We start from the raw sequence: 25,200 nt of genomic DNA on the forward strand, positions 1-25,200 counted from the left end.
TGCTCTTGGAGCTTTTTAAATTAAAGTAATTTTTCTTTCCCTAATCCCATCTTGTATCATTTGCAGATTCTCACATAAGTGGACCTTGTAACTTTAATGAGAATGTACTACAAGATTGCTTAATATTTCTATTTGTACGGTATAAATTAATGCAGAAGCATTAGCTGCAATACCCAGATTCTGCAATTATCATGCATTCTTTACATGCTGTTTGAGTTCATTGTAGATTGCAGGCAGAAAATCATTCCACCATGACCACAGTTTGCATGTCGATCATGGCTCACGCTTGCTTTGGAGTTAGAAGTTCGTAAGTTCAACTTCAACTCCAAGTATTGAGCACAAAATCTAGACTGACACTTTATTTTGGTACGGGGTGGGGGAGGAGGTTGGGTGGAAGCGGAAATCAGGCAGCACATCTTTTGGTTGGGGTGTTAAACCAAAACCCTGTTAGCCCTATTAAGTGGATGTAAAAATCCCACAACATTATTTTGATGAAAAGCAAGCAACTTCAAACCAGTTGGTCAATACTAATCTCTCAAATAGCATTACAGCATGGTGACTCAGTGGTTACCACTGAGTGCTGCCTCACAGCACTGGGGACCTGGGTTTGATTCCAGCCTGAGGTGACTGTCTGTGTGGAGCTTGTACCTTCTCCCTGTGTCTGTGTGGGCTTCCTCCAGAAGCTCCGGTTTCCTCCCATAGTCCAAAGATGTGCAGAATAGGTGGATTGGCCATGTTAAATTGTGCATAGTATCCAGGGATGAGTAGGCTAGATGGATTGGGGGGGGTTACAGGGTTAGGGTAGAGGGATGGGTCTTTGTGGGATGTTCTTTGGAGGGTCAGTGGGCTGAATGGCTTGCTTCCAAACTTAGCGATTCTGTGACTCTAAAAACAAGTTACCTGGTCATCATGCCTTTACTGTTTGTGGGAGCTTCACATGGACAAACTTTCTGCCATATTTCCTGTATTGTAATGGTGACGACACTTTAGTACATCCTGAAAATTTGAAAGGTACTAGCAAAATGCACTTTTTTTTAATGCAGATAGTTCAACAACATGTGCCACCAAAACAATTTGCACGCTTGTTGATTAAAAATAACTTTTTATGCTAACTTAACTGAAAGGATGTATATTTAAAATAAATGGTAAGCACTGTTGCTAGCTGTTATCACTGAAAAAATATAGGGTGCACTGTTTTAAAGAGTGCTTTTGTTTCTATTTTTAATTTTTGTCAGACAAAAATCAAGGTTGTTAAAAGTTGTCATGTATTTAAAAAATGTCTCCTTGCATTTATCTTGAAATAGTTAGAATGTTCCACATTGTGTCTGAACTTCTGTAATCACTTTGATGTTGCTGTGAAATAATTTCATTGGGTACATTTTGGTCCTGGTTAACTAATTTTCTTGCACTAATTGTACTAGTTACACAAAGCCATTTTCATTCATCTTGGAAATATTGGTGGCCCTTCAGTATAAAACATTGGATGAGCCTTTACCCTAGCATGGAATCATAGCACTTTACATTACAGAAGGAGGCTATTTGACCCATCATATTAGTATCAACTCCCGAAATAGCTATCCAGCTAATCGCATTCTCCAGCCCTATCTCTGCAGCCGTCTAAATTAATCATTTTCAAATATATATCCAACTCACTTTTGAAACGTTATGTGGAATCTGCCTCCGCTATTCTCCCAGGCAGCACATTCCAAATCCCAACAACTCTCTGTGTAAAGAAATTTCTACTCGTGTCACACCTAGCTGATCTTGCTGACAGTCTTGAAATTGCGACACTAGTTACTGACATACCAACTAGCAGAAACGGAATATCCTTCTTTACCCTGTTATAATTGTTCATAGTTTGTGAGAAGATTTGTAGCTCGGGTGCTCGTTGTTGTGGTTCTGTTCGCCGAGCTGGGAGTTTTTCTTGCAAACGTTTCGTCCCCTTTCTAGGTGACATCTTCAGTGCTTGGGAGCCTCCTGTGAAGTGCTTCTGTGCTGATTCCTCCGGCATTTATACTGGTTTGAATCTGCCGCTTCCAGTTGTCAGTAGCTGTCTGCTGCAGTGGCCGGTATATAGGGTCTATGTCGATGTTTCTGTTGATCGAATTCGTGGATGAGTGCCATGCTTCTAGGAATTCCCTGGCTGTTCTCTGTTTGGCCTGTCCTATAATGGTGGTGTTGTCCCAATCGAATTCATGTTGTTTGTCATCTGAGTGTATGGCTACTAGGGATAGCTGGTTGTGTCGTTTCATGGCCAGTTGGTGTTCATGGATACGGGTCGTTAGCTGTCTTCCTGTTTGTCCTGTGTAGTGTTTTGTGCAGTCCTTGCATGGGCTTTTGTAAACCACGTATGGATCAGATAGGTGGATGACACCTTTGTAATCATAAAAAACACAGACATAGAGAACACACACCGGATCATCAACGCCACACTCACAGGAATCCGATTCACGAGAGAGGAAGAAAAGGATAACCAGCTCCCATTCCTGGACGTAACGGTACAAAGAACACTGAACGGAAAATCCACCACGAAGGTATATAGAAAAGCCACACACACAGACCAAGTCCTGAACTATGAAAGCAACCACCCCAACACACACAAACGAAGTTGCATCAGGACATTATTCAAAAGGGCCACAAAACACTGCAGCACACCTGAACTACAAAAAGAGGAAGAAGAACACCTATACAAGGTATTCAACAAAAACGGATACCCACGCAATTTCATTAACAGATGCCGCAGGGAAAGACAACGAAATGAGGACATGCCACAACCCAAAGGACTGGCCACACTCCCACACATCAGGAGCATTTCTGAACTGACAGCCAGACTGCTGTGACCACTAGGACTCATAACAGCACACAAACCAACAGCCACTCTCAGACAACAACTCACCAGGACAAAGGACCCAATTCCCAGCATGAGCAAAACCAACGTGGTTTACAAAATCCCATGCAAGGACTGCACAAAACACTACATAGGACAAACAGGAAGACCGCTAACAACCTGCATCCATGAACACCAACTGGCCACGAAACGACACGACCAGCTATCCCTAGTAGCCATACACTCAGATGACAAACAACATGAATTCGACTGGGACAACACCACCATTATAGGACAGGCCAAACAGAGAACAGCCAGGGAATTCCTAGAAGCATGGCACTCATCCACGAATTCGATCAACAGACACATCGACATAGACCCTATATACCGGCCACTGCAGCGGACAGCTACTGACAACCGGAAGCGGCAGATTCAAACCAGTATAAATGCCGGAGGAATCAGCACAGAAGCGCGTCACAGGAGGCTCCCAAGCACTGAAGATGTTACCTAGAAAGGGGACGAAACGTTTGCAAGAAAAACTCCCAGCTCGGCGAACAGAACCACAATAATTGTTCATAATTTTGAACACCTCAGTAAGGTCACCCTTAATTTTCTCTGCTCCAAGGAGAATAAACCCAGTTTCTGTAATCTTTCCTTGTGTCTAAAATCTCTCATTCCTGATATCATTCTAGTAAATCTCCTTTATTCTCTCTCCCATGCTTTAATATCTTTTCTTAATAACTGAAAACAATACGCCAAATGTGACCTGAACAACAATTTGTAGAGGAGTAGCATCACCTCCTTGCTTTTATACTCTATGCCTTTATTTATAAACCCAAAGATGCTATAAATCTTCTAAACAACTGTTTTCATTTCCAGGCCACTTTCAGAGAATTATGCATGTGAACCCGAAGTCCGTTTGATCTTGTACTCACCTCAAAGGTGTACCATGGAACCTGTATTGTCTTTCTTCAACCAAAATGCACTAATTCAGATTTTTCTGCATAGAAATTCATTTACCAGGTGTATGCCAATTTGGCCAACTTATCAACGTCCTCTGAAGTCGCTCAGCATCGTTCTCACAATTCGCAAACTCACTATCATTCTTACAATCCACTATCCTCCCTAGTTTAGTATCATCTGCAAATTTAGACTTTGCCCTTAACACCCATCTCCAAATCATTTATATAAATCAGTAAAAGCATTGAGCCCTGGGAAACATCACTTTCAACTAATATCCAATCTGAGAAATGCCCATCTGTACCTATTCTGTCTTTCCTATATTTCGGACAACTCTAAACCATGCTGTCAAGAGCCTGTTAATCTCAGACACTTTTAATTTGCCATGTTTAACAGTATCAAATGTTTTTGGGAAGTCCAAACATACAGTACTAACCTCATCCACTGCCTGTTAATATTTTGTCAAAGAACTCAGTCACATTTGTCAGACATGACCTGCCCTTGACAAAGCCATCCTGGCTGTCTTATATTAACATATTTTTCTCTGTAGTGTGTATATTTACTTTATCTTGTATTATAGCCTCCATCAGTTTTCCCACTATTGACATCAAGCTGAAAGGTCTGTAGTTACCTGGGTCATCTTTTGCCCCTTTCTTAAACAATGGTGTCACATTTCCAGTTCCCCAATCCCCCAGGACTAGTCCTGTGTTCAGAGAGGCCTAGAAAATTTGTGTCAGCAGCTCTGCAATTTGCTCCCATATCCTTGTCAGCAATCTAGGATATGGCCCATCTGGATCTGATGATTACTAAATCTGGTGTGTTGCCAGACTTTTTAGTGCCTCTACTTTGTACCATAAGAATATAAGAAGTAGGAACAGGAATAGGCATTCAGCTCATCAGAGGATGTTTCCCCTCATGGGCAAGTCTAGGACTAGAGGGAATAGTCTCAGACTAAAGGAGCACCAATTTAAGACTGAGATTAAGAGGAATTCCTTATCGGAGGGTTGAGTCTTTGGAACTCATTGCCACAGAGATTTTTTTTGGCCAGAGTTCTTGTGTATATTTCAGGCTGAACTAGGTAGATTTTTGATTTGTAAGGGAATCAAGAGTTACGGAAAAAGGACAGGAGATGAACATTAAGAATGTCAGCCATGATCCTATTGAATGACAGACCAGACTTAGATTAGACTTACTAATCTAAGTCTGGTCTGTCATTCAATAGGATCATGGCTGACATTCTTAATGTTCATCTCCTGTCCTTTTTCCGTAACTCTTGATTCCCTTACAAATCAAAAATCTACCTAGTTCAGCCTGAAATATACACAAGAACTCTGGCCAAAAAAAATCTCTGTGGCAATGAGTTCCAAAGACTCAACCCTCCGATAAGGAATTCCTCTTAATCTCAGTCTTAAATTGGTGCTCCTTTAGTCTGAGACTATTCCCTCTAGTCCTAGACTTGCCCATGAGGGGAAACATCCTCTCAGCATTTACCCTGTCAAGCCCCTTAAAAATTGTACATGTTTCAATGAGTTCATGTCTCATTCTTAGAACATAGAACATAAAAATGTACAGCACAGAACAGGTCCATTAACCCATGATGTTGCGCTGAGGATTAATCCTAATGTGAAATAAAATAACTTGACCTACGCACCCCTCAATTCACTGCTATCAATGTGCATGTACAACAGTCGCTTAAATGTCCCTAATGACTCTGCTTCCACCATCACCGCATGCATTCACAACTCTCTGCATAAAGAACCTTCCTCTGTCGTCTCCTCTATACCTTTCTTCTAATATCTTAAAGCTATGACCCCTTGTGCCAGTCAGTCCTGTCCTGGGAAAAAAGTCTCAGGCTATTGACTCTCTCCATGCCTCTCATTACCTTGTATACCTCGATCAGGTCACCTTTCTTCCTCCTTCTCTCCAGAGAGAAAAGTCTGAGCTTAGTCAACCTCTCTTCATAAGGCAGGCCCTCTAGTCCAGACAGCATCCTGGTAAACCTTCTTTGCATCCTCTCCAAAGCCTCTGTACCTTTTCTATAGTAGGGCGACCAGAACTGGACACAATATTCCAAGTGTGGTCTCACTAGAGACTTGTAGAGCTGTAGCAAAACCTTGCAGCTGTTAAACTTGATCCCCCTGTTAATGAAAGCCAAAACACCACATGCTTCCTTTACAACCCTAGCCACTTGGGTGGCAACTTTGAGGGATCTATGTACTTGAACACCAAGATCCCTCTGTTCCTCCACACTGCCAAGAATCCTGTCTTTTATCCTATATTCAGCATTCCAGTTCAACCTTCCAAAATGCATTACTTCGCATTTATCCAGGTTGAACTCCATCTGCCATTTCTCAGTCCAGCTCTGCATCCTGTCTATGTTGCGCAGCAGCCTGCAATAACCCTCGATACTATCAATGGTATGTCCAACCTTTGTGTCATCAGCAAATTTACTAACCCACTCCTCAACCTCCTCATCCAAGTCATTTATAAAAACTACAAAGAGCAGAGGCCAAAAAATAGAGCCCTGTGGCACACCACTCAACACTGACCTCCAGGCAGAATACTTTCCATCTACAACCACTCTCTGCCTTTTGTCAGCCAACCACTTCTCAACCCAGCCAGCCAAATCTCACTGTATCCCATACCTCCTGACTTTATGAATGAACCTACCATGGGGAACCTTATCAAATACCTTGCTGAAGTCCATAAACATCACATCCACTGTTCGACCTTTGTCAACCTGTCTTGTCACCTCCTCAAAGAACTCAATAATATTTGTGAGGCATGACCTGCCCTTCACAAAGCCATGCTGACTCCCTTTAATCACACTATGCTTTTTCAAATAGTCATAAATCCTATCCCTCAGAATTCTTTCCAAAACCTTGCTGACCACAGACATAAGACTGACTGGTCTGTAATTGTCACGGATTTCCCTATTACCCTTCTTGAAAAGAGGAACAACATTCCCCTCCTTCTAATCCCCCAGTATAACTCCCATGGAGAGTGAGGAAGCAAAGAGTGAGTAAAGTTTCAACTTGTTTAACCTTTGTTCATAAGATAATCCCTCCATCAGAGGGATCCTTCTAGGGAACCTTCTCTGAGTTGCCTCCAGTGAAATGATATCTTTCCTTAAATAAGTGGACCAAAACTGCCCATAGTGCTCCAGATATAGTCTCACCAGTGTCTGTTGCAATAAAATTTCCCCACTCTTATATTCCAACTCTCTTGAAATAAGGGCCAACATTCCATTCATCTTCTTGATAACCTGCTGCATCTACGTGCTAGCTTCCTGTGTTTTGTGCACTAGTACTTTAAATCCCTTTGTGCTGCAGCTTTCTACAGCTTTTCTATATTTAAATAATATTCTGTTCTTTTATTCTCTCTTCCAAAATGAACGCTTCACATTTTCCCACATTATACTTCATCTGCCACCTTTTTGTCCACTTATTTATTGATCACTATGGCAGCACAACTGCTCAGTTGCTCAACACCCACATTTTCAACTGGTCATTGTCACCATTTTCCTAATCCGGTAATGACAGAAGCAAAGCACGCATTTAGTACCTCTGCCATACCTTTTGCGCCAGTGAACAGTTTACCCTACTTGTTCCATGTGGATGCCACTACATCCTTCATTAATCTTTTGGTATTGATATGTTTCTTTTACTGCAGTCTGCCATCCTTTCCTATTGCTTGTTCTTAGCCTTCCTTATTCCAGCCTTAGCCTGTATTCCGCATTATAGTAGTTAATGTTTTACTGAATCAGTAAACTGATGTTAGATTGAAACTTAGAATAGGCAGAGGTAAGAAATGCAACAACTTTTGGAAAGTCACTAAATTGCGTATATTTTGCCACTATCCTTTTGTCACTTAGAACAGAAGCACAATGGTTTTAGGATTAGAAGATTGATGGATGATTTGAATGCAGTGGTCAAAAGCAACAGTGAAGAGAAATTGTTTTCACTGGTTGGAAGTTTAAGAATGTTGTGTGTTTCATATATCCCAGTTCAATGTGGAGATGAGGTTAGATTCCATGATTGTCGCAACTTTATTCAGTATTTTATGCAGTGCTTTATATGTCTTTTATATGATTCTAGCTCTGCATTCCAACTTTTTCTACAGCTCTGTTTACTTTTCTCAGAGTCCACACCCTGGTTTAAGCAATTAAGCACAGTGAGTACCAATATTAAACAGACTCCATAGTAAAACAGACCATTGAATCCAACACGGACCACAGGGTATAGTCTAAAAATTAAAGCCAGACCTTTCAGGAGTGAAATAACAAAACACATAGGAGTATTCAGCATAAATAGTAATTGATAGGTTAATTGTACCTTTTGAACCTGAGATTGAGAAATAAGACCATAAGACATAGGAGTGGAAGTAAGGCCATTCGGACCATCGAGTCCACTCCGCCATTCAATCACGGCTGATGGGCATTTCAACTCCACTTACCCGCATTCTCCCAGTAGCCCTTAATTCCTTGTGACATCAAGAATCTCTGCCTTGACGACATTTAGCGTATCGGCCCCCACTGCACTCTGCAGCAATGAATTCCACAGGCCCACCACTCTCTGACTGAAGAAATGTCTCCGCATTTCTGTTCTGAATTTACCCCCTCTAATTCTAAGACTTTGTCCACGGGTCCTAGTCTCCTCGACTAACAGAAACAATTTCCTAGCGTCCACCCTTTCCAAGTCATGTATTATCTTATAAGTTTCTATTAGATCTTCCCTTAATCTTCTAAACTCCAATGAATACAATCCTAGGATCCTCAGCCGTTCCTCATATGTTAGACCTACCATTCCAGGGATCATCCGTGTGAATCTCTGCTGGACATGCTCCAGTGCCAGTATGTCCTTCCCGAGGTGTGGGTACCAAAACTGGACACAGTACTCCAAATGGGGCCTAACCAGAGCTTTATAAAGTCTCAGTAGCACAACGGTGCTTTTATATTCCAACCCTCTTGAGATAAATGACAACATTGCATCCGCTTTCTTAATCACGGACACAACCTGCATGTTTACCTTTAGAGAATCCTCGACTAGCGGTCCTAGATCCCTTTGTACTTTGGCTCTATGAATTTTCTCACTGTTTAGAAAGTACTCCATGCTTGTATTCTTTTTTCGAAAGTGCAAGACCTTGCATTTGCTCACATTGAATTCCATCAGCCATTTCCTGGACCACTCTCCCAAACTGTCTAGATCCTTCTGCAGCCTCTCCACTTCCTCAATACTACCTGCCTGTCCACCTAACTTCATATCATTGGCAAACTTCGCTAGAATGCCCCAAGTCCCTTCATCCAGTTCATTAATATATAACGTGAACAGCTGCGGCCCCAACACTGAACCTTGTGGGACACCGCTTGTCATTGGCTGCCATTCCGAAAAAGAACCTTTTATCCCAAGTCCCTGCCTTCTGTCAGACAGCGAATCCTCAATCCATACCAGTAGCTCACCTCAGCAGCCTCCAGTGTGGCACCTTATCAAAGGCCTTTTGGAAGTCTAAATAGACCACATCCACTGGGTTTCCCTGGTCTAACCTACTTGTCACCTCTTCAAAGAATTCCAACAGGTTTGTCAGGCACGACCTCACTTACTAAATCCATGTTGACTTGTTCTAATCCGACCCTGCACTTCCAAGAATTTAGAAACCTCATGATGGATTCTAGAATTTTAGCAATGACCGAGGTTAGGCTAATTGGCCTATAATTTTCCATCTTTTGTCTTGATCCTTTCTTGAACAAGGGGGTTACAACAGCGATCTTCCAATCATCCAGGACTTTCCCTGACTCCAGTGACTTTTGAAAGATCTCAACCAACGCCTCCACTATTTCCTCACCCACCTCCCTCAGAACTCTAGGATGTAGCCCATTGGGGCCAGGAGATTTATCAATTTTAAGACCTTTTAGCTTTTCTAGCACTTTCTCTTTTTTAATGGCAACCATACTCAACTCAGCCCCCGACTCCCTTTAATTGTTGGGATATTATTCATTTCTTCCACTGTGAAGACTGACGCAAAGTACTTATTAAGATTTCCAGCTATTTCCTTACCTCCCATCACTAGGCTTCCAGCATCAGTTTGAAGTGGCCCAATGTCTACTTTTGCCAGTTGTTTGTTTCTTATGTATTGAAAGAAACTTTTACTATCATTTCTAATATTACTGGCTAGCCTACCTTCATGTTTGATCCTCTCCTTCCTTATTTCTCTCTTTGTGATCCTCTGTTTGTTTTTGTAGCCTTCCCAATCTTCTGATTTCCCAGTGCTCCTGGCCACTTTATAGAATCTCTTTTTCTTTAATACATTTCCTGACTTCCTTTGTCAGCCATGGCTATCTAATCCCTCCCTGGATAATCTTTCTTTTCTTGGGATGAACCTCTGTACAGTATCCTCAATTATACCCACAAACTCCTGCTATTTTTGCTCCACTGTCTTCCCCGCTAGGCTCTGCTTCCAGTCTATTTTTGTCAGTTCCTCTCTCATGCCATCATAATTACCTTTATTTAACTGTAACATCATTACATCCGATTTTGCCTTCTCTCTTTCAAACTGCAGATTGAACTCTACTATATTATGATCACTGTTTCCTAAGTGTTCCCTTACTTTAAGATTTTTTTTATAAAATCTGGTTCATTACATAGCACTAGGTCCAGAATAGCCTGCTCCCTTGTGGGCTCCATGACACGCTGTTCTAAAAAACCATCCTGTAAGCATTCCATGAATTCCCTTTCTTTGGATCCACTGGCAACATTATTTACCCAGTCCACCTGCATACTGAAGTCTCCCATGATCACCATGACCTTGCCTTTCTGACATACCTTCTCTATTTCCCAGTACATGTTGCGCTCCTGATCCTGACCACTGTTCGAAGGTCTGTGCATAGCTCCCATTATGATTTTTGCCTTTGTGGTTCCTCAATTCCATCCACATAGACTCCACATCATCTGACACTATGTCATTCAGTGCCATAGATTTAATTTTGTTCTTAACTAACAAGGTAACCCCGTCCCCTCTGCCCACCTCCCTGTCTTTTCGATAAGTTGAAAATCCTTGGATGTTTAACAGCCAGTCCTGACCCCCTGCAACCATGTCTCTGTGATGCCTACCACTTCATAATCATTCACGATGATCTGTGCCATTAGTTCATCTGCTTTGTTACGAATGCTACGAGCTAATGCTAACTTTCTTATCATTAGAGATGTTGGAAGTCATAAGATGTCCTAAGTTATCCTTCCTTTTTGCTGCATTCCCAGTCTGCCTCAAGCTTAAATCCGTCTGCACACCTGTTATCCTGCTGCTTATCTTTCCATTTAACTCCATACTCCCTGTCGCTTTCACTTCCCCCCCCCCCCCAACTCAAAAGTTTAAAGTCCTACTGACCACCCTATTTATCCTCTTCGCTAGAACATTGGTACCTGATCGGTTCAGGTGGAGACCGTCCCAACGGTACAGATCCTCCCCGGTTCCAAAACTGATGCCAATGCCCCATGAAGTGGAATCCCTCTTTCCCACACCAATCCCTTAGCCACGTGTTTACTTCCCTAATTTTCTTATCCCTATGCCAACTGGCGTGTGGCTCAGGCAGTAATCTGGAGATTATGACCCTTGAGGACCTGTACTTCAATTTCCTTCCTTCAGATAACAAATTGTTCCTTTAGTAACAAATTTCCTTTAGATAACAAATTGTTGTTATCTAAAGTTATAAAGAAGCATGATAAAAAAATGGGCTACATGGAGTTATATCACAAATCTGCCATGATATCACTGAATGGTGAGACAGGCTTGAGGAGTTAACAGCCCATTCCTGTTTTGTACACGAAATAGCAAATGTCACCATCACCAAGCTTACATGCAATTATAACACATATCTTTCCTGGAAATGAGCGTAAGTAATTTTCAATGTTCTGGAATTTAATGGTGACACTCAATCTTCTGTAACACACCTGAAACCTCTCTTCAACCAACATTTGTATGTTTTGATGCTCTATTTTGTCATAGTTTAGCTGTGTATTACATGAATGAGTTCAATTCTAGCTGCTTTTTTAGTATCATGTCTTAAGTATTTCCTTTTACTTCAGTTGGCATAACTCAACATTTTTACAAGTCAATCTGCTGTCTAAGCACTGTTGTACCATGTTGCCAGCAGTTTCTAAATGAATTTTCTCTGAATGGTTTAAGTCTGGTTGTACAAAAAGGCAATAAATTACATCAGTAAACCTATCTATTATTTAGCAAGGTAAACATTATTTACATGTTGCAGTCAGGTGATAAACAATTCAAATCCTATCATGTTTATTATAGCTGGAAAAGTAATTTAGGTTTAAAAATCTGTCTTTATAATAACAAAACTATTTTTTTGTCATCCAACAGTATTGATTGTGCTGGGATACTAAAACTTAGGAATTCTGATATTGAGCTGAGGAAAGGCGAGACTGATATTGGAAGGAAGAATACGAGAGTGAGACTGGTCTTTCGTGTACATATTCCACAACCTAACGGTAGAACTATCTCACTGCAGGTTTCATCAAACCCAATTGAATGCTGTAAGTATAATTCACTTTCTGCTTTAGGTAGATTGAATTGTAGTAATGTCACTGAATTAGCAATCCAGAGTCCCAAACTGATGTTCTGAGGACATGTGTTCAAATCCAACTGCAGCAAATGGTGAAATTTAAATTCAATAAATATTGAGAATTTGTTTTTTTTAAAAACTAGGCTAATGGTGACCATGTAAGCACTATTGATTGTCTTAAAAACCCATTACCTTCACTAACACTCTTCTTGGGAAGGAAATCTGCCATCCTCGCAATCCTGACACCAGATCCATAGCAATATGGTTGACTCTTAATTGCTGTCTGAAATGGTCCAGAAAGCCACTTAGTTCTCGCACCTTTTTTGGTAGGACAATAAATGCTCACCTTTCAAGTAATACTCTCATCCCATAAATGAATAAACCAAAAACTAAACGAGAATTCTTCTGAATGCCTATCGTAACGTTAGATGGGGGTAAGTTCAGTGCTCCCACTGGAAGATTAAATCCTGAGTGCAGACCAGAAACAGAGCTGTAACATTGCAGCATTGACCTTCCAACTTGCCCTTCATTTTGAACATTTCTACCTTGAACATGGGAGCTGTGCACTTATGTTCTTGGTTTGCCTGCAGCCTCTCTAAACAGAGGGGCTTGGCACACACTCACTTGCACCGTATAATAGCATCACAAGATTACGAGCTTTGCACAGCTCACTTACATCTCTTATGGAAAGAAATCTGCCATCCTTACCCAGTCTGGCCTGTGTGTGCATCTAGATTCACAGCAAATCACTCAGTTTAAAGGCAGTTAGCAATGGGCAACAAATGCTGTCCTAGCCAGTGATGGCCACATCTCAGGAAAAAATAAAAAAAGTAAGTTGGCAATGGCTATGTCTAAGTGAAATAAGTTGCAATTATATGCTTTTGCTTGATTCTGTTTAGATTTTGCACATTAATATTTTAGGAGGCACAAGAAAACTTGCATTACTATAAGTTTCGTATATGCTTTTCCAATAGGATTGTTTGTAGTGAGACTTGTCACCTTACATTTTCTCCTGACAGGCTGGTAAAACTCTGTAAACAGCTGTATGTGCATAATACCGCCGTGGTGCATTATATTCTGCACAGCACATGGGACTACATTAATGAAAGAAGTTATTTGTCTATATTTTCTGCTTGTAGGAGTTACTGAATTAAAAAACCTCTGAAAAGGACTGTGTCACAAACGCTAATATAAACATTATCCACTTCCAAATACTTGTCTCAGCACCATCTAGCTTTCGTTTTAGATTTGTCTTTCTCTGTCAATGTTGTTCTTCTGTTGGAACCTTCTCTAAGTTGTATGTTCTACATGCATGAACTTGGAATGATTATGAATTATGCAGCCATGTGGTTGAGTACAACTGACCTCAATTTTATTCAGTATTGATTCATGATAGAATCTTCAGCATAACTGATAGGTGTAGCTCAAAACCAAACCAGAAAACCAACAATCAGGAAAACTAAATTTCATAAAATTTCTTGTAGCAACAGCAGGGAAAAAAACAGTGTTGTTGTGAAGAAACATACTGCCTAATGTTGAGCTGGGTGTAAAAGTCATTGCAGAGTTACATGTTAGTTTGCCTTACATTTAACACTACATTATAAACGTCTATATTGAGGTTGACTGGATGCAGGCATGCTTGCTTTATGTGTGATCTCTGGTACTGATTAGTACCATCCGCTGAATCTTATTTTAGCCAAAATGGTTTTTCAGTGGTTAGTCTTAGTGCAATATTCCAGCACATGGTAAATTGACTCTGTAATGTTTACACCTTCAACTCATACACCAGGCTTTCAAACAATGCACCCGCAACCTCTAATTGTGTATACCCTATCTTTAATCAATGCTTCTCTGACTATTTTAATGCACAATTTCAAACAAAATACCCATGATTTTATTTGATACAAATTTTATATATCACACAACAATTTACTATCTTGACAATTTGAGTGAAGGGTAGTGCGTGACTCACTTGGACATGGATTCACATTCAAGTTGAGAAGGTTGCGAAGCTAATGTACAAATAGAAAAAGTAATACAAAAGGCTAATTGTATGTTAGACTTTACCACAATGTAGTTAAAATAAAAGAAAATTAAATAGTGATGTTTTAATTATTCAGAATCTTAGTCTGGAACAGTGCGTACTGTTTTGAGGGCCAACAATCAAAAAAGGCAAAAATTATCTCAAGAGACAAAATTGGAAATTCACCAGAATTGCACCAGGGCTTAAGAGACTAGCTTGAGGACAGGTTGCATCAACTTGATTTGACTGGCATAGACTCAGTATGATCAGAGCATTGAATGGGTGGTGTAAAGTTTTTGGTGTGGGAGGAATGGGTTTCAAATCATGAGAACCTGACATTAGTATTAGGGATTCTGGATTAGTAGTGCTGGAAGAGCACAGCAGTTCAGGCAGCATCTGAGGAGCGGTAAAATCGACATTTCGGGCAAAAGCTCTTCATTAGGGAGACTATCTGCGGAACTGTATCTGTTCTGTTAGGATGGTTTTTTCTTGAACCATGCTGTGACCATTGTCATGTAAATCAGATATTCAGGTGGAATTTTATATTTGTCTTTGTGGTAGAAAACACTAAAAGTATCCCAAAATTAGTAGGAAGAGTCAAAAGGAAGGGAGGAATGTAGGATAGTCACTACCGTGAGTGGAAAGGTATCTGACAAGCAAATGACCCGGATGATGAGACTTCTGACCCTGATGACTGTGGCGTATAACAGGGGAAAATATGGTAGAGGAAAATATAATATTATATAAATGGAAAAGGGCTGCAGTGAATAGGATCTGGGTGTCCTGAATCCTAAACAGTTAGTATGGAAGTAAAGCAAGTCGTTAGGAAGATAAGTGGAATGTTGGCCTTTATTTCAAGAGGTGAAAATGTGTTGCTGGAAAAGCGCAGCAGGTCAGGCAGCATCCAAGGAGCAGGAGAATCGACGTTTCGTGAGCCCTTCTTCAGGAATATGCCTGAAACATCGATTCTCCTGCTCCTTGGATGCTGCCTCACCTGCTGCGCTTTTCCAGCAACACATTTTCAGCTCTGATCTCCACCATCTGCAGTCCTCACTTTCTCTTTTATTTCAAGGGGGGAAAGTATAAAAGAAGGGAAGTCTTGTTATGACTGTGCAGGTTTTTAGTGAGTCTACGCCTTGAGTACTGTATACGGTTTTATTTTCCTTATTTAAGGAGGGAAATACTTCCAGTGGAGACAGTGCAAAGAGCATTCACGAGATTGATTCCTAGGATGCAGGGAATGTGTTCGGAGGAAAGATTGAACCAGTTGGGCTTTCGTTTGTTGTAGTTAATAAGAATGAAAAATGATTTTATTGAAGTACATAAGGTTTAGAGGGGGTTTGGCATAGCAAATGCTGAAGATAATTTCCCTTGTAAGGGAGTATAGAACAAGTGGCATAGTTTCAAAATACGTTGAGGCAGAAACTAGGATGATTTTCTTCTTGGAGGATTCTGAAACTTTGACATGCTGTGCCATGTTAAATTAAGAATATTAAAAGCTAGGTTAGACAGATTTTTGATCATCTTGAAGTAAAGCTTTTGGGGACAGTTACAAAATCACAATTATGGCCATAATCAGATCATCTGTTGAATGGAATTGCAAGTTCAAAGGGCACTGTGGCTTACTTCTCGTACATTTTATTGTTCTGTTCTTAGGTAAGGCATCAAACTAAAAAGTGAAGGATAGGGTTTTTAGGTGCGTGGAAATTTAGAAAGTTAATGAGAAAGGTCAAGGACAAGTGCAGGGCTGTGATACAGGTTATGACAACCAATGCTTACCAGGAAGGGAAACAGTCTACAAACATAACACTGAACCAGGAAATAGTGTTAGAGTAGGAAAATGGTAATCAAAGATTTGTTATTTGAATGCATGCAGCATTTATAACAAATTGGGTGAATTGATGGCACAAAGGGAAATAAATGGGTATGATCTGATAATCATTGCAGAAATATGGTGACTAAGACTGGGGAATAAATATTCAAGTGTGCTAGACGTTTCTGAGTGATGTGCAAAGGAAAGCATAAGGTGGGATAGCTTTGTTAGTAAAGAAGGGGATCAATACATCAGTGAGTAATGATATTAGCTCTGAAGATCAAGTTGCCGAATCAATTTTTAGGTGGACCTAAGATTCGGAAAGGGCAATGAAGCAATTATATACTCCCCTTAATCTGTCGGTGGAGTATAAATAAACAAATGATGAGGCCTTGTAAGAAAAATACAGTAATCATGAGCAACTTTCATGTTTATTTAGATTGGACAACCTTGAGAATATGTGCATTTGGGACAGTTTCTTCGAATGATAAAATGCAGACTCAACTAGGGAACAGGCTATTTAAGATCTGGTATGTGTAATAAGGAATTATTGATTGCACAATAAAGATTTCTGTAGGAAAGAGTGAAAATAACCTGATAAAATATCACATTCAATTTGTGGGTGACAAACCTGCATCTGAATGTATTGATTATAAGGCAATCGCAAAGGTATGTGACAGAACTGGCTAGAGTATATTTGCAAAATAGATTAAAAGACAAGACAGTGTATGGATAGTGATGGACATTTCAGGACATAGTTAATAACTTCCAATAAAGATATATCCCATGAAAAAAGGAAGACTGTGAGAAAGGCAAATAGTCCATGACGAAGTAAGAAACTGTAGGATTGTATTAAATTGAAAGCACATGCATACAATGTGTGAGCATTAGTGGTAGGCCAGAAGATTCAGAGAGAGACATGGTTGATCTGTACCTCAGTGGAACCTTCTTCATCTCAGTCCCAATTCCATGTGTTCCCCACACTACAAATATAGAGCCAATTTGATCATGCAATGTTTTTCTAAATGCATGGTTAAGACTTTCTTAGTAAAATGTTCCATCACGTTCCCAGTGATGTTGGTTAGCTGTACAGTAGTTCCTCATTTTATTCTCTCTCTCTCTTGCTAACTTCTAAGCTGCTGGAAATGTTCCAATATTTGGTGAACTTAGGAAAAACTGTGACCAGCATGCCCACTTCTCTGCAGCTATCACTTTAGAACCCAAGGATGTAGGTCATCGAGTCCTGGAGGTTCGCCAAATTTTAGTTCCTTGAGTTGTTCCAGTACTTTTTCTCTGCCGATTATTGTAACCTTTTCAGAGCGGCCATGAACCGTGAGCCCAAGAAGCTCTCTGGATCCCACAAAAATTGTGAGAGTCCATGAGATGTGTACTCTCTTGGTTGACCTAGCCGAATGACATTGCAGGGCTGGGGGTCACTATCACATCCTTATCCCAGGCCAGTGGAAATTACTAGCTCTGGGTTTGGGGATGGCAATCCTGGAATCAACCCAACGCTGAAACTCTGGGTTGAAGCGTTCTTATGATTTGAAGGGGCTATGTGTGATTTTATGAGGTGTTTAAAAAGATTAAAATGAGCATCTAAACAATTCTTGTTACTCAGTTTTCTTCTGTTATCTTGAGACACTGGCCTTGACTGTTAAGGGACTCATGGAATATAACAGTGAACAGTCTCAATGCATATCTGTGATGCAAACTCTACTAATGTTTAAAATGCTGTATTTAAGTAAATTGAATATATTCTGTCAGGTTAAAGTCACATTTTACTTCGTTACATCTAGATCTGCTTGCATCCATTCTTGTCCAAAGTCATCAATTTTGGACCTATGTTAGTACAGTTTAGTACCTTACCGAGACTTTATTCCTCCCAGTAAATAAAAATAGTGAAGAGCAAGCAACCTAAAACCAATTCTTGTGTGATATCACCAATAACTAGTGTTAGTACAGAAAGCACTGCTATGAATACTAACTTTCTGCCAATGAAAATGTATGACTCCTCAGTTGACCCAATTTTTTCCCTACAATCCTGTAGGACTACATTTTGCCTTGTGTGAAAACTTTATTTACGCAAAAAACGCCCTTATTCATCCAGTTCATTAAAGTGAATCAAAGTATTTCAGTATAACATTAGATCAAAAAATTCCCAGGGAAGCTTCGCAGTCTCCCTTTGGAATTATTACAGAAGAAATCCATGTGGAATTTCAGCCCGGCATCAATTTTGTGAAGCAAAGCTTGGTGCAAGACTGAAATGGTAACAAACAAAGGATTGAATACTTTTGTCATTCAGTTTTAGATCTTGAACAATTTTGCACTTCAGTAACAGAGAGCTGATGTCAGGAATCGCTTAAATTGTAGATGATGCTTCCTAAACTGTTTGATTGAAAAGCATTTGCACTGTTAGTGGGAGGAAGAAGTATGGGACTGAGGGAGTTATAATTGTCTTTGCATTTACAGCTACCTGTTCTAGAAGTAGAAATGCATCTATTTAAGGCTGTTATCTCAATTAAAGCTTGCATAACACTCTGAACTGAAAGTAAAATATAAACAATTTATATCCATTTTTTGATTCTAATCACTGGATTGGAAATTGTGCTTTATACTGTTTTAATTTTCCTCAGACAATCAAATGAGTACATTAGCAATTGCAGAGTTATTGTGGCATGCTAATTAAGAAACATTGTAAAATGCAGTCGATCTTAGAAATGATAGTTCAGTGCACACGACTAATAATTTATTCCTTTGCTCTCAGCTCAGAGATCTGCACAAGAATTGCCACTAATAGAAAAGCAAAGCATTGACAGATATCCTGTGATTGGTGGAAAGATGATGATTTTAAGTGGTCACAACTTCCTCGCAGAGTCAAAGGTCATCTTTGTGGAAAAGGCAGCTGGTATGTTGAAAGATGCTTAGTATGTTATCTTGTCGCTTTGGCAGGACAAAAGCTCATTCATGTAAATTAGTATATTAGTCAAGGAGTAAAGTCTTTCTGCAAAGAAAGGGGTTAACTTAACTGGTTTGTTGCTTTCACACGTTCCTTTATAACCACATCATTAGAAGTCATGCACATTCCTCTGCTGATTTACGTTTTACATTTTCAGAATACTTTGGCTGAACAATTTTTTTTCCCTTTTTTGTTTGTAAGAAGGATTTCTGCATGGTTTTTGGGAAATAAAATATATGACTTGAGTTGGAAATCCTTAAATAAAATATTGAGCTGTCAATCATAGAAAAGAATGCATCTGCTTCCCTGAATTCTAGGGACAATGTATAAATATTTTACTGAAAACCACGGGGACCAGCCATGGTATAAAGTAATATGTTACTGATTAAGGTCTGAAAATCCTGTAAAAGAAAAGACTAGGACCTTCTATTTATACAGCTGTTTTATGAATACTTTTAAATTGGCAATTGGCATAAGTATGTATCTATTTTACATTTGTAAGCTTCTGAAGGTATGAATTCACAAATAGAACATTGAGCAATTTTAAGTGTATTTTTGTAGACGTTTGTTTAAGAACTGGCTATTGCTCCCTTTTAGCTACTGTGTTTTATCCTAAAAATTAGCATTTTTCACATATTTTTGTCCAAATTTATAATCGTTTCTACTTATCTAACGTGAATTTTTTAGAAACTGATATTTTACATTTGTTTAAGGTGCATAGAAGGAAGAAATATTGTGCAATTCTGTAAGGTTTTCATGACTTTAGGACATCACAGCCACTGAAATACTTTGAGTAGTCATAGTTACAACAGAGGGAAAACGTGGCAGTCCATTTGTACATCGAGCTCTCTCAAGCTGTAATTAAATAAATGAACAGACCATCTGTTTTCATCATTTTAGTTGAATGATCATTGTTGGCTTGGATGTTAGGAGAAATCCCGACCTCTTCTTTCAGTATTGCCATGGGATCTTATGAGTCTAGCTGACAGGGCAGACAGAGCCTCTGCTTAACGCCTCATCCAAAATGCATCACTTCCAACAGTGTACCACTGCTTCAGTAGTGCTGCATTAAGTGTTGGCCTAGATTATGATCTCATGTGCCTGGACTGAAGCTTAAACCATGAACCCATGAGGCAAGAGTGCTATCAATGCAGTAAAGAATCACTTTGTCCGAAAGTGCAAGATTCCTTGGTAATGGTAGCTGAATAGTACTCCTGTACAAAATGTTTGCAATGAAGCATGGAAATAAGTGTATTTAATGTATTTTTTCTCCCAGCAAGGACAGCTTCCTATTTGTCTGGAAGCCGACCAAATGCACTTATTTTGGAGCTTTGTCGCAGCCGTGGTGTGTGGAATTCCAGCTGGCTGACACTTTTGCAGTGTACTCCTTTTAGAATCCTTGCAGCTTTTTCTATACCTCTACAGAGGAATGGTTCAAAATAAAGATTTACAAATGAACGCACCACATGAATTAAAAAGTTAGCACTTATGCATTACTCTAAGTTCAATGTACATATTTCAATAAATGCTAAACAAAGTAACTAACATGAACTGAGAGCAAGATAATTATGAATGATATTTGATAGACCCACCTGGAGAGCATCAAATTAATCCTGTCAGAGGGTGATCTTATCCTGGGCTCAAGCTCAGTTTTGATTGCAATGATGATTGAGTTGGAACCAGACAAAAGGTTTGTCATAGCATAGACATTTTTCTTTTGTGCAGTTGAAATCTCAGTGTGTATTTTATGAAAAAGTTCATACTGTATGGAATTTTTTCAAATGACTATTCCTCAACAGTGACAGTGTTAGAATTTATGAGTCATGGTCATGACCTGAATGAAAGGAACCTCTTTTAAGGGTTATTGTTTTGGAGGGTTTCCCTGATGCTGGCACAAACTATAAATTCCACAGCTGCCTGTGGAAACCTTCTGAACTATGAGCCATCAATTGAACATCTTAGTACGCATCCACTTAAGAGCCCTTTTAGTACAGTTTGACGTTATGTCTGACATGCTGGAGTCTAGGCACCTTCACTTTTTTTGGATGCAACCTAGTCAACATTAGTTATTGTGCCTATGGGGATTGGGAGATTTTGTTTTCCGACAAATGATGCGGCAGAAGGGGATCTTCCCCATGGAAGGTAATTTTTTAGTCGAGAATGATTAGGCAGGTCATTGCAAATTGTAAGGAAATTATTTTTCCCGGTAAATGCTTGAGCAGGGCTAGAGTGTTAGATAACATGTATGAAACTATTCACTATCCTTCCTGTCCTTATAGTTTGGCCATCTAATCCACTGAAAATTGGCAGTTTTGCAACAGATGTTTCCCTCACAAGACATGACCCAGTTTTGACAGTCTTAGCTAAACAATGGATACTAAGTTCCAATTTGCAATATCAAGAGAGTCACTCTAAGTACAGGTGTAAGTAGATTGGCCAACCCTTTAGAATTGTTCTACAGTCTTCAGTAGTTGAGGTTAATATCCAGTATGTTGCAAGCAACCTTGTAGGAACAACATAGAAGCATTAAAAAAATGTCATTTTCTTTTGAAAACATTTGGCTTACTATTAAAAAATATTTCAAAAGTTGAAGCTGGGGATAAATGATGTTTGATAGATAGCCAAGCATTATCTAACCCAGTAAGGAAGAGCCTTAATTGTGTTTCAGCTGGCATGGGAAGGCAGGGTCTGGGAGGATTTACAGGTCAGATAACAAATGAGGAGACATTGTGGGTGAGGGAAACAAGGACAGGCTGCAGCAAGTAGGTCACATGATTAAATTTCCAGGAGTACGTGCAACAAGAGTTTACAACACCAGGTGTGATCTAAAATGTTCATTAAAAATTGATGTTCAGTAAAATCTTTCAATGAAATATTTTCACGTGGTATTCAATGTTGCCCCAATTCCTTTCAAATTAATTCAAAGTTTCAAATACCTCCATGTTTTCTTTAATAAACTTTTTGTCTTTGCTACCAAATAGATAGCTGTTAGATAATTATCATTTATTTTGTTTTAAATAATTTGCATTATTGTTGTTCAATATCTCCCTCCCTCACCATTTCTCTTTTTTTTTCTTCCCCCACCCTTCCCAATAGCTAATTTGCATTTTATAAAAATCCCTGGATATTAAAAAAGAACAATTTTCTATTTTGTAAGCTGTTGGCTAATTTTGCTTCCTGGTAAAACAATGCTTCAGTTTTAAAATTCTCATCTTTGTATTCAGACCCCTCCTTAATCTCACCCCTGCCTATCTTTGTAATCTCCTGTAGCCCTACAAACCTCCAAGATTTCAGAGTTCTGCTTATTTTGATCAGTTGAACATCTCGGAGTTTAATCACTTGGTGATTGGTGGCTGTACCTTATACTGCCAAGGACCCAAGCTCTGGAATGGCTGGTTTAAATCTCTATGCAGCACACTACTTCTCTCAGTCACTTTGCAACTTTAAAAAAATTTTAAGGTCCATTGATTTGACCATGCTTTTAGTCACATGCAAATATATTCATATATATCTGTGCAATATGTTGTTTAACTGTGTGTGCATATTATATTACAAATATTAATTTCATAATAAAACTACACGTGGCTTTCGACAATTTATCAGCAATTTAGCAACTATGAGAAATACAATAACAACACCTTGGGATAGTAAAGGTGCTATGTAAATGTAAGTTCTTATTGTTGTTGTGTGTGCCATTGTAATATTTCATTGATTCCTAAGTGACTAAAAAGCAAAGAACTAGTTGTGTACTACAGACTTACCAATTTTGAGGGCACAATACAATGCAAAAAGGCATCCTGTATGACACTAATACCCCTAAGCAGTAAGGTATTGAGAAGAAGAAATCTTTTTCCTGTGGGATAATTTTCCACTACCCCCTCCACCACTTTTTCCATCGCTTTTTTAAAAAAATTAACAGCGTAAACCTGCAAAACATGTTTACCCGAAGAGGCTAATGCAATTGTCTAAGGTTTCCCTCTTGGAGGATATCCCAGTGCGTGGGAGTTGAGATTTCCCTCATGGCCCTCCAGACGTAACATGAGGAATTGTCTGCCTCTTCTGTCTGATGCATAACAACTTCTGTTTCTGTGTTTCTGAAAATGAAGTGCTACTGGCTGTTAATGATTTGTCTTTTCCACTCTAAAACATAAGCCAAGAACTTGCTCAAGAGCTTTAACTAATGTATAACTATTCTTCATAGTTGCTAAATTGCTGATAAAATGTTGAAAGCCATGTATAGTTTCATTCTGAAATTAATGGTCATAATTTAATACTCTGGTAAGGCATGTTTTCACATTGTGATTGGATTATATTATATATTTTCACTCTACATTTTATCACCTGTCTGTAAGGAATCCATATGATTCACATGATATCTCTGGTGCTCTCTGCATGAATGTAATGCAAGTGCTCATGCCTAAATATTGGCTCAGATTTTACTGTCAGTGGCAAAGGAGCAGTATTTGCCTTTCGAAACATATTTGTTAGCCATATACTTTTCATGACTTTTTCCAGTGATAACTTGTGTTATTTAGAAATTCTCTTTTCAGTGCTATCCCCTCTAAAAGGGATCAAGACTATGAGAGAAGGGCAAGCAGCATGCTTTTGCAACCAATCAGATAAATAATTCTCATTGAGACATACAGCGACTAAACCAGGAAGTGTAGGTGAAAATATTCAATTTAATGTAAAGTTGTGCTCAGAAAATGAAAGTGAGTGCAAGGAAAATGGCAAACAATGAGTGTGATAAGGAAATAAACTGCAACTGTAGTGATTGTAATGAGGTAAGCCAGGTGATTTCCCTGATTGGGGCTGTTAATCTGATCCAATCAGGAAGCTGTGTCTGCTCGATATAAATAGGAGTCTCAAACATCCTGTTTACTCTGAGAGCTGGCTCTGAGAGAGCAGGATTAGTATTAAGGCCTTGCCATGCGTAAATAAAGGGTAATCTGGGGATGGGATACTGTGGAGTTATTTTAATAGCAACCAGGGAAAAGCATGCTCCTGAAACAATTCACTTGTGACAGTTATCTTTGAATAGGGTAAGAATTTCTGGCATCGTGCCATTATTTTGTCCCTGCCTTTGAAGTCTGGGTCCTGTACGTGGAAAGAATGCATTATTTTTTCCAGGCAAATGACAATAGAGCAAATGAAAAGCATGATTAATTCTCCTGACAGCTTGTGGATCCACAGCTTTTTCAGTTATTAGGAGCCTAACTTTCAGTGAGGAACCAGATAGGAAAACTGTTCAAGAGTTGATGGATTTAGTTAAGGAATATTACGATCCAAGTCTCCTCTAATTCTGAGATGCTACCAGTTTTACTCAGTAATTTCAGAACCCAGGGAATCCATATTGGAGGTTTTGACTAGGTTAAGATGACTGGCAGAGGCATTTGACTTTGGTTTAATCCTTAATGAGATGTTGAGACACCATTTGGTATGCAAGATTAATGATGTAACCATGCAAAAGTGCCTACTAGCCCTATTGAACTTCAAACAGGTGCTACAATTGGTTTTATTATTAGAAAATGCAGCAAGTGGAGCTTATGAGTTGCATAGTATTTCGATGGAAGTGGACACCCTCACTGGGTGGGGTGGGGGAGATGGGTGTTGTGGAGCTTTTCTTTACCAAACTGGACATGAGCTGTGTGTACTTGCAGCTGCAGTAAGATGAGGATTCCCAGAAATATGATACAGTTACTACTCATAAGGGTTTGTGCCACTACACAAAACTGACATTTGGAGTATCACCAGCCTGTGCAACATTTTACAAGGTTCACCCCTGATCACCATTTATCCAGATGATGTGCTCAACAGGGAAGACCAAAAAGGAGCACTTAGAGAACTTGGACATTGTCTTTAGCCATTTCTGCCAGGCAGGCGAATGCCTTAGAAGTAAAATATGTGTGTTGCGGGCACCCAAGTGACCTACTTGTGTTACAGTAGGTCAGAAGCTAAAGTGAGGGTGATCAAAGTTGCCCCGGATCCCACGTCTGTACCGGAGCTTAGGTCTTTCTTTAGACTGATTGAATGAATTTTTACAGAA

The 25,200-nt window shown here is 39.5% G+C and overlaps 1 protein-coding gene across 5 annotated transcripts in view; it reads left to right on the plus strand.

The window, feature by feature from the left end:
- nfatc1 (nuclear factor of activated T cells 1) overlaps window positions 1-25,200 on the plus strand; it is a 281,481-nt gene that overhangs the window by 81,491 nt on the left and 174,790 nt on the right. For all 5 annotated transcript variants that reach the window (XM_060824249.1, XM_060824248.1, XM_060824246.1 and 2 more), the window contains 2 exons: window positions 12,158-12,330; window positions 18,963-19,103. In XM_060824249.1, coding sequence (XP_060680232.1) covers window positions 12,158-12,330; window positions 18,963-19,103 — 314 coding nt within the window. The remainder of the gene's footprint in view (window positions 1-12,157; window positions 12,331-18,962; window positions 19,104-25,200) is intronic.

The sequence above is a fragment of the Hemiscyllium ocellatum genome, chromosome 4 (assembly GCF_020745735.1).
Source record: "Hemiscyllium ocellatum isolate sHemOce1 chromosome 4, sHemOce1.pat.X.cur, whole genome shotgun sequence".
NCBI classification, from domain to species: domain Eukaryota; kingdom Metazoa; phylum Chordata; class Chondrichthyes; order Orectolobiformes; family Hemiscylliidae; genus Hemiscyllium; species Hemiscyllium ocellatum.